We start from the raw sequence: 10,473 nt of genomic DNA on the forward strand, positions 1-10,473 counted from the left end.
CCCCCGAACCTGTGGGTAGAGGGTATGGGACGTTCGGGGGCCATCGGTCTGGCATCGGCAGTTTTACTGAATAAGTTTGGACGCCCTAGTCTGACCGGCGCCGTCAGGGCGCCTTTGTTTTGGTACCGGATTTTTGGTCCTGTTTGGGGTTATTGGTGGGTAATAGGTGGGGTTACAAAATGGGTTAGTGTTAAAATTATTAGGGGAGTTGGTGAGGTACTTAGGGGTGGGGTGTGGGGTTAGTTAAAGTGTTGTTTAGGCGTGATTCTGACCTTTTAGGTCTTATTCCGACGGATTTAGGACTTATTTCGATTTACACGGTAGGCTACTAATACCATTAGGTATTAGTCCTATTTTGGCCTTATTCCGAATAGTGTTTTATTCTGACGTTTGTGTTGTTCTTTTCTCGGTTTTATGGCTGGAGTCCATTTCAACGGTCTCCAATGTCGTAACAACAATCTAATTGGAGCCCTTTAAAGTTACAATTAAAGATTTGCAATGGGGGTTTCTTAGATAGGATTTACAATTATAGGTTAACAACATTTAAATTTAAAGTACCATTTTCAATATTTTGACTTTTTATTTATAGGCGCCCTGTTTAAGGTCTGAAATACACGTGTCCCAGCCTCGCAGGCGACATCACGTAACATTTTACGTGTTTGTCGCTGTGCCCGTCGGCACGTAGTCGTATAGGCCAATAGACATTCGAAAATCTCAAGCCTTGTTCTTGGCACTCACCATCTCCTTTTCTCCTGCGTTTTTGTTGACTCACAACATCGCGTCATCACTCATCATCTTGATTGGGCGCTACGGTTTGAGAACCAAGAACAAAACGAATTCGGTCTATAAAGTTTGTAAGGGGCAAATGTGGGCTATAGGACAGTGAGTTGAACAACTTTTCTTTTTTGAAATGCTTTATTCAACTTGCTTCCAAAAAACAGTTAAGCCTAATTTGACGTGATCTAACTGGAATTTTTAGGGCATAAGGCTGTAATTTAGTTGAGGTGCCTTCCATATTTTCATTGCCTTCCATATTTTCATTGAACAACTTTTCTTTTTTGAAATGCTTTATTCAACTTGCTTCCAAAAAAACAGTTAAGCCAAATTTGACGTGATCTAACTGGAATTTTTAGGGCATAAGGCTGTAATTTAGTGGGGGTGCCTTCCATATTTTCATTGCCTAAAAGTCAGATGTACAACTGCAATGTTGTCATGACTCACGTAAATTACTTGGCCTAAGTAAGTGTTTTTAAATGATTTGACTTGACTTATGTCGTATCGGTAAAATGACTAGGTTTTACTTATGTCTTTTCAAAAACGACATGACTTGGATATAAGACAGGAGTATAATTAGGCCTACTTAGGTCGAAACTAAGTGTTGTTTTTTTAATTTAACATTTTGGAAAATCGGTGTTTTTATCCCAATTTGTTTACGTAAGACCTAAAACAATAAGCTTGCTATATGTTGGATGTTGATCTTTTTAGATTGAGTGTTTTCTCACGATTAGGCGACTTTACCTATTTAAATAGTTCAAGGTTGTAATGGCCACCTACATTCTCGCGTTTACCACTAGCCAACGAGCACACGGAGGTACTTGAACTTCGCATCTCAACATCCTAACAGTATATACTAGAAGCGGGGAGTGGTGACGGAGTTGTTCGACCAGGCCAGATGGTTGAACTCGGATCCGGGCGTGCTGGAGGAGGAGCTTCGACGGGTTCGCGATCCCTAACGTCTTAATGGGTATCCACCGTCCTTACTAACAAGAGCGTGCGGTCTCAACGACCAAATCCCTTACTAATACAATAGTTAGCCGAAACGTTGGACAAACAAATAGATACCAGAACTTTTTTCATCACTGAATTGACTTGCTCTAGGACTAGGTACTTGACAAGCAACTGAAGCCTTGAGGCCCGTTTACACTACAGCTGCACTGAGCTGCGCTGGGCGTAATTTGCATTTAAATTCTATTGTGGCGAGCGTTTTACGCTTTGCTAAACTCAAGCCCCGTGCAGGAGCTGCAGCTAGCTTAAAGTTACGCTTTGCTAAACTCAAGCCAGCCCAGTGCAGCTATAGAAAAACATTACGTTTTGTCGCGATTTTTACGCCCAGCGCAGCTCACTGCAGCTGTAGTGAAAACAATTCCACGCCCAGTGCAGCTGTAGTGTAAACGGGCCTTTAGACTTGGGTTATTTACAAATGACCAGCCGGAGATTAAAGTTATGTCAAAATTACTTCATAACACGTTTACAAAACTGAAAAACTGACGGAGGCATACAATTCTTGTGAAGCCCTACCATATTTTTTTAGATTTTGTATGCCAACAATCAGTTTTAATTAAGCATTGTTCTAAAAAGGACAACACCTTTATGTAATGAAAAAAACAATTTACAACTGTTACTGTTTAAAACACATTAAACCTGATTTTTCATTTTCTTTGTAATAGCTCCTTATGTTAAAAATTGTCGCCTTTTCTGGAGTAAAATAAGTCTTCTGTCGCACCGCATTAAAGTTTATTGATTTATTACAATAAAAATAATACTGCTAACTATAATAAAATCTGTGGTGAAGGGTGTGGACTGACAAATAAACAAAACTTTTTGACAATAAAAAATACAGTGGTGCAAACCAAAGCGTGACGCTAAAAATATGTATATGCCAAGGTTTGCTTTACCAAACTGTTGATTGCCATGTTTTCAAGCCCAACAGTTTTAGCGGCTTCACTGTAAAAGGCGATCAGCAACGTAAAAGGTAAACGTTGTCATGAGATTTACGCAAAAAGTGTGTACAAAAATATATCGATTTATGCTCAATCAGATTGAATTTGCCAAAAAGCAAATGAATGGTGTGTGGAAAGAATCATAACTGATTGACATTTGTTTAAATTAGTTCAACACGAATTACTGTGCAACATTTGGACAAACATTAACAGTGTTACAAAAATAAATAGTTGCATTGCCAGTATGACACTGCTATTTTTTCAAAAACGCGCAATTGCTAGAAACAGAAAATACATGGTAAAATCATGACAGTACTAAAGGAAACTTAAAGCAGCGTTTTTCTAATTTCCTTTTTTAAACAGAATTTTTTTTACTAAAATAAACGTTTTTCGCAGATATTGTTTAGGTGTAAACGATGTATCACCATAAAAGCCATGGAAGAAATACTGTTATTTTTGCGAAACAAATTAAGTTTTAGGGAGTTTAAATAAGCAAATCTTCACAATGGAGATACGAGGGAACTTTAAAATTCGCGTCGTTGGGGCGTTTTTTAATAGGGTAAGAAGAAATCAGACTTGTTCTACAGAAGCAAGGGTTAATATTGCAATTTAAGCGAACGTTTTGCAATTTGTCTAGGTGAGATGGGGCCTTCATATAACGATAAAGCACCATTAAATAAGCACTATGAACAACAGTGATTGTGTAGCTAAAAATAGATGTCGGTAATACAACCCAAAACAAGTAGTAAGTATAGGAAATTGCACGGCATATAGGTCAAGCGTTAAAACTTTCAGATTGGCGCAGGCGATTTTACGTTGTATCCGGTTCGTTATTACTAATATCTACGTCGTTGCTCGTTTGCGCAATGTCGCTGGATTGGGAAGCGACGTCGGTCTGTTGCTGATTTTCCTCTATCGGCCTGTACTTGGTGAGCTGAATAGCAGGGGGGACCTTTTTCCTCCGCAAAAGCGTCGATTCCCTACGCACGATCGGTTGCTGAACTTGCTGCTGAGCGAGGATTTGGGAGGAATTGACGCTGATCGGACTCGGCGTCTACGAGTGACAAAAATCAAAGGCGTTAATCGGTAGTTATAAGCGTTTTTACACCTTTGGTGGAAAATCAATGCACAACGAGTTTTCGTCACTAAAACAAATTTTGGTAATGAGCTTTGTTTTTAGGAACCGTGAAAGATACAACCGGCTATGGTATCCAGTAGCCGAGAAATTCCACAGGAATTCTCCAGTGCCGATTTTTTGTGAAATACGCGTACAAAATCGAAATGTGTCAAAAGTTTGTGTCACCGACGAAAACACTTGAAATATCGTTAAAAAGGATAGAATGAACAAGCCTATACTTAGTGGTCGCATTTTTATAAGGTAAATTCAGACTTTATTGGTTTCGGGAAGACATAGGTGTTCTTTACAACCTTTCATTACCTACATTAATTGAAAGACAATTAAATACTTCATGCAAAACCTGAAAAGGTAAAAATTGGGTTTTTAAAAATGCCTGTTTGTTTTTTACGAGGTTGGCTAATTAAAACTATTTTTCGCATCTATGCATATAAAAAAACATAATATATATGATGTTCGGGGAAAAGGGTATAGGAATTAGGCAATTTGTAAGGAAGACCAAAAATTGTGCGTAATATATGAAAATTCGACTTCCTCATTTTGTAACTCGAATTGGTGCCAATAAACTATGCACTTCCTTTACAATGCAACGACCGCATTTTCCACTAACAACTTTCTCTTTTGTACATTCACAGCACAAATACGTTTAAGCTTTTTGATTTTTTAGATACAGGTAAAATGTTTCCTGTTTACAAATCCTTAGACCAGTCTTTTAACATGTCTTTTAATATGACTTAAGTCGCAGTCAAGTCATTTAAAAAATAACGTAAGTACAAGGAAAATCGTTATCTAAGTAAGTCAATTTCAAGTCACGTCATTGACATAAAATAAATCTTTTAAACTATTAAAATTGGTAAGCTCGTCCGATTGGGCAACAATTCAACTAAAAAAAGAACGCAATTTATGGCAAATAAAATTGTGTAAATGTGCAATACTTTATTTTAATGAAAACACTTAATTTAAACCCAATATTTTTTTGACGAAATAACTTAACTCCCAATTTAAGTCATTCTAAACAAATGACTTAAGTCAAGTCAAGTCGTTTGAAAACAATGACTTGAATTCATCACACCACTGCCTTAGACAGATAAATCGACTTGCGTCCGTGTTTAGGTTTGTGATGACATAGCGATTACGTTTGATGGGTAAATGCTCTTTCGGATGCGCTACTGTTTCCTCTTCTATTTTACCTGATATCCTGTCTAACGCCATCCAACACTACATTCAAATCGTCAAACTTTTAGTTTAGCCAGGATTACTTCTGTTTTGTTATTTCCAATACATGCCTAGCATCCTAACCTAGCGTTTCCCGGATAATTTAAAGTGGTGTCTAAACATGTAAAAAACTCCTATTGTCACGTTGTCTGATACTTTGGTACAAAAAAACAAAAATGTTGCCTTGCGATACAGCGTATCGCCAGTACTTTGTAAAAAAAACAAGTAACTTTAACTAAACCTTTTTGCAGATCCTTACAATGAGTTAACCAGAATCATAGTGAAGCAATTCTTGACTAGGATGTTTTCTCGTAATTATTTCACTTCATATTTGTAACCTGTGGCAGTAGACCAGTGGGTGGATTTAATTTAGGGTACACTAAGTTTACACTATTGATTTAATTTGAACGTTTTTGTTATGTAACGTTAAATTTTGCAGCGTCCTATAAACGTATACATTATATAGACGTAATATGATTTCCTGCTTATTACCAAATTGGCCTTAAACAAGTAATTAATTGCATATGTATATCATACTATTGATTGTTGAGTGACAAAAGTTGCCATGAACATTTTTCAATTACCTTTAAACTGACCAAACTCAAAGTTGACCCCGATAGGTGACTAGATGTCCTTTTATAACTTCTTCGTGTAAAACCATTTGTTTTGTCAATCGTGCCCTTCACCTTGTGTTGCGTTTTGTGTTCTTTTTCAAGATCGGCTTCAGAAATTTTAACTGTTGTGATCTGTAATGAGTAAAAGGTATTAGGAAGCAACTCTCTTAGGGGTGTTAAAGAAGATAACTATTTGGTACTTCACTAGTTTGTAATAGTGTGAATAGGGATGTCCAACACTTTTCCAAAACTAATAACAGATTTTTGGACAACAAGAATTGCGATCCGATTTAAAACCAAACGACAACATTGCAATGTTATATAGCAAAATAGACAAAATTGAAACACTAAAATGTAATTTTTCAATTTCTTAGACCAAAACTTATGTTAAGAAGTTTAGCTATACCCGGTTTCAAAGCAATTTTTTTTTCTTTTAAGTTACCTTTACATTATAATCGCTGCCTTAAATCACAAATCATGGCTTAAATTTGCTATCGGATCTGTGCAGATGCCAACCTAGTATCAGACCAGTATTAATATTACCATTTAGGATCGGTCATCAGCACGGATCCAATAATATCGGAGATAGCTAATTGTGAATTTACAAATAACAACTCTTTGGTTTTTAATCAGCTTAAAACTACATATGACTTTCACACAAACAAAACAACATTTCAAATTGAGGTTAAAATAGTTTACTTCTTTTATGAGAACATCGGGTAACATGATATCTTTGTCTAACTTCCGAAGACACTCCATGGTCTCATAAAGGCCAGGTAGTTTGTGTAATTGTGAAGGTGTACCCAAAGATGAACGCAGGAGAACAAGTCCACATTGAAAAAGGACCTTGACACCTGAAATATAATATAGTTTATAATTAAGTCATTACCAATCATAATTTTTGGTTTATTGTCAGTATTGGTTGAAACCTTACAAAACAAGCCCAGAACAAGTTTGGCCTTCAATCGAAAAGTTTTAGTTTTTACATGCAATAAAGCATACTATTACAAGCAGGGCTGCGGAGTCGGAATCGGGACTCGAGTAAGACCACATAAAACTACCCTAGTCCCGATTCCGACATGCGCAGTACCAAATTTTCAAAACTGATAAAGCCCCAACTGGAAATTGTGAAGGTAGAATAGGATATGGTGGAATATTTTCCAATTGTGTATTGTGAGTGAATGAATTATACGACAAGTGGACTGCTGAATATCCACAGTATTTTAGTTACGTAAATTGGCGTAATACAGGTTGTATAGTCAGGGCCGGAGTCGGACTCTGGTTATTTTTAACCGACCCTGCAGCACTGATGACAAGTTAAGTGCTTTAAGTCCACATCAATAACACCAAAGAGGGTTACCTTCACAAAAAAACATGTCCCACACTCGTAAGACACACGGCCACGACAGAGTTCTCGCATACAAGCACATAAACCACTCTGTGCAATAAAGCATGGGCGACACTTTTAGCGTTTCCAAGTGTACATAGGCAACCTTGCTGACCTTCTTCAACAAACCTTGCATCACCAGTCCATCCATTTGTACCACTTCCTGTCGACGAAAATATAACAAGAAAATAATTAGGGCAATTCTTTTTGACTAGTCAAAAATAGTCAAATTTTGTCAAAATTATTATAAGTAAAAATCTATTAAAAATGTACATTAATTGTTTTCAAAAATAAAAATAAACTATAGTCAGATTTTTACAAATGTCATTCAGTTAAAATTTTATTCAACAAATTAAGTTTTAAACATATTTCAATAACGTTTTAACTGTATTATATGTTTATTAGCGCAATGTGGTAGACGCGAGCTGGTTGAATTAACCACACAGGTTAAAATTTGTCAAAATTTTAATTTTTTTAGGTCAAATTTTTTTTCACTTTTTCCAAATCCATTTAAAATAACCAATTTTACTTTAATGTAACAAACAAACTTTGTTGGACTCACCAAACCTTGGCTGTAATACCCAGGAATATAGTTGTCAAACAGCGCCACCATACACCAAAATGCTTCCTGAAAGTATAACAATTTAAATTTACTGATATACATCACAAAACAATGCTTAATGATCTCCAATAGGTATAAAAATATTAAGTGTAAATAAATTTATCTAAAATAAAAATGTATTTGGTCCACAATATTTATGCTTCAAACTTTTCAAATAATCGATTTAAAAAAAAATTGCCTTAAAAGCCAAATAATTTTCCACACATATTAGTGAAATGAAAACATAATACGTGTATATTGAAAGGTAGTATAGAACATGATATCTTACTTCAGCTGGCATGTGCATAAGCAACACAGCAGCAACTGGTGCCTGAGCCTGGCAGTAACCTTCTTTTGGATCATATGCAACATAGGCATGCAATATGCTTCGCAAATCCTTTTGCCCATTACCACCCCTTTGAGAGAACATTTCGTGGAATGGAAATTGCCGATGCAAATCTTTGTCAATTTCTTCGACAACAATTTCAGATATGTCACATGACAGGAAATCCTGTCAAAATAATAGTTAAAGCGATGAGCATTTGTTGTACTATTAATACCCCTTTTTTTCACATTTGCATAATTAGTACGACTTTAAAATTTTATATGACTATATGACGATTGGTTAAATAACATATATTCTTTAATGTTTACACTAAATCTTGCTACAAAAACAAGAAAACTATTTTATTTTGATTTGATACAGAATTAGTTAGCAATCATAGAGTATATATTCCAAAAAAATAATATATTGGTATTTTTAGCTGAAAAAAAGTATTTAGCTGAAAATGTTCATGCCTGAAACTTTTTATCATTATTCGCAATGACCATTTAAAGCTAACCTGAAAGGTTTTTTTATTTTGTGATTGGATTGTTAGGCTTCCACATAATAATTGCCATGCTCTGCCACGAAGTGATGATGGAATTCCTTTTCTGCATCGCTTTTTGATCTGTGTATAACAAGTTTTGTTGCCTATTGCAAAAATTTTCCTAGTGTTTCAGCTTACAAAATTTTAGGTGGGTTGATAAATACCCCAGAACAGGGTATTTATGGGCACTACAAATAGGTATTTCACAAATAAAGTAAATGTTTTTTTTTCATGTCATAAAAAGACCTGCACTTTTTAAGTAGGTTCTGCTTTTGCTTGGAACTTAAATAAATATGTGCACTGCATGTGTACAATGCAAATTTGTTTGCACAGTCTTTTATAGGAAAACAACATGTGCATAATAAAGCAGGACGCCGCTTTCACTCCTATTGTTTTCCTAAAGAAAATAAGTTTAGCCAGAACAACTAGTTTCGCCATCATTATTTCAACCACTTGCTATTAACAAGTTTCAACTATAACATGTAAAAAATATGGTCAAAAATCGTCCACAGTTGACAGCCTTTGCCATAAATATTTACATCTTTTCACGCATAATATTACATTATATTAACAGTATATTTTGTTGTTTATATATCTACTACATCTTATTAACTGTTTACCTGGTGGAATTTTTTTGACATCCACAGATTCCAGTTTTCCAGCATGTTTAGCCATTTTATTTCCTTCTTACGAGTTGTTGCAATTAATGTTTTATCTGTATCACTGTAACAACACTTACGGATTTAAAATGAAGACTTGCGACTGTTTGTGTGTTTTTTTATTTAAAAAAGATAGCATGCTACCAACTGATATTGTTCTAAAATAATTTTAATTAGAGATGGACCGATATAACTTTTTGGATCGATACCGATACCCGATTTTCACAAATTTGTCAACAGAAACCCGATACCAATTTTTTTATATACCTGGGAAATGTTCAAAACTTGATTTAATTGAAAATAAATCCGAAGAACATTTTAGTTTATCTTGGAACCTTTATTAATTATGAAACTATTATTTTGAATCTTAACTTGGCGTGATGCTAAAACCCCAATTTTTTTGATCAAAAAATGGTTAAGTTGTTTGTTGTGCAGGAAAAATTATATCATATTTTCATACTAAAATATCGGCCAAAATATAGGTAAACCGCAATCTATAAGCCTATCTCTGATTTTAATAGGAATAAATTGCAACGAGTTTTACATTCCACGAAGCTAGGTAATTAACAAACCATGGGACTGTATACTGTTGTCCTCCAGAAAAGCCATATTTGTCCACTTCATTCATTGAATCTGACCGAACAGAAGTTTCCAAAGTCATAGTTCATGTCAAGCCAAATAGGCAAACGTAAACTTTAAAATAAATCCAATTCAAGCATTTTAAATAGCATTATAGCCAGTACTAAAAAGTAAAACAGTTCTATAACAGGAGATAACATAAGGACTTTGCAAATTAATTACAAGAAATTAATTTTTCAATTAACTTATAAATGAAATACAGGCATTTTAAATAGCATATAGCTGAAGTAAAAACAAATAAATAGATAAAACGGATTTAACGGTGTTACGTGTTTATCAACACTTAAACACCCAAATTAATTAATTGCCATAAGCCAAATCTTAGAGTTCATTAAGTTATCTTACAAATTTTTAAATAGTGCTTTAGATTACTCGTTTCAGCTTTTGTTTGCCAAATATGTTCTTCAGTTACATAATATCATATTTGATGATGCAAAGTTTTCCGTATTGTTTTGTGTAAAATTCCTGTGTTTTCCTGCTGCAGTTCGCCTCGTTTCAAACTTGACATGTAACCTTTAATCTCGTAATCTATAACTGTTAGTCTTGCGGGCGGTTTTCTCACGTTCTGCAAAACAAGCCACTTGTTTTGCTGGCGTCTGACTCCCGCTGTAATGCCTAGCCATGTTGTCAGAAT

General features: G+C 35.0%; 1 protein-coding gene across 1 annotated transcript; it reads right to left on the minus strand.

Annotated features, from left to right (window-relative positions):
• Nucleotides 1-2,503: 2,503 nt before the first annotated feature.
• Nucleotides 2,504-10,087, minus strand: LOC146140821 (TBC1 domain family member 10B-like). Its single transcript, XM_083391520.1, has 9 exons — nt 9,773-10,087; nt 9,162-9,264; nt 8,515-8,622; nt 7,962-8,183; nt 7,634-7,699; nt 7,045-7,234; nt 6,384-6,538; nt 5,655-5,816; nt 2,504-3,774 (listed from the first exon to the last, which is right to left on the minus strand). Exons 1-9 carry the CDS (start codon nt 9,859-9,861, stop codon nt 3,532-3,534), a joined length of 1,338 nt encoding a protein of 445 aa, XP_083247646.1. The 5' UTR covers nt 9,862-10,087; the 3' UTR covers nt 2,504-3,531.
• Between the last annotated feature and the right edge of the window lie 386 nt (nt 10,088-10,473).

The sequence above is a fragment of the Ascidiella aspersa genome, chromosome 6 (genome assembly GCF_963924565.1).
Source record: "Ascidiella aspersa chromosome 6, kaAscAspe10.2, whole genome shotgun sequence".
NCBI lineage: Eukaryota > Metazoa > Chordata > Ascidiacea > Phlebobranchia > Ascidiidae > Ascidiella > Ascidiella aspersa.

Coding starts and splice junctions, on each gene's coding strand:
- LOC146140821 (XM_083391520.1), bottom strand. CDS start 9,861: ATGACTTTGGAAACTTCTGTTCGGTCAGATTCAATGAATGAAGTGGAC. Junction 7,235..7,633: donor GGTATTACAGCCAAGGTTTG/GTGAGTCCAACA, acceptor TTTCGTCGACAG/GAAGTGGTACAAATGGATGG. Junction 3,775..5,654: donor TGAGTTTGGTCAGTTTAAAG/GTAATTGAAAAA, acceptor TGTCACTCGTAG/ACGCCGAGTCCGATCAGCGT.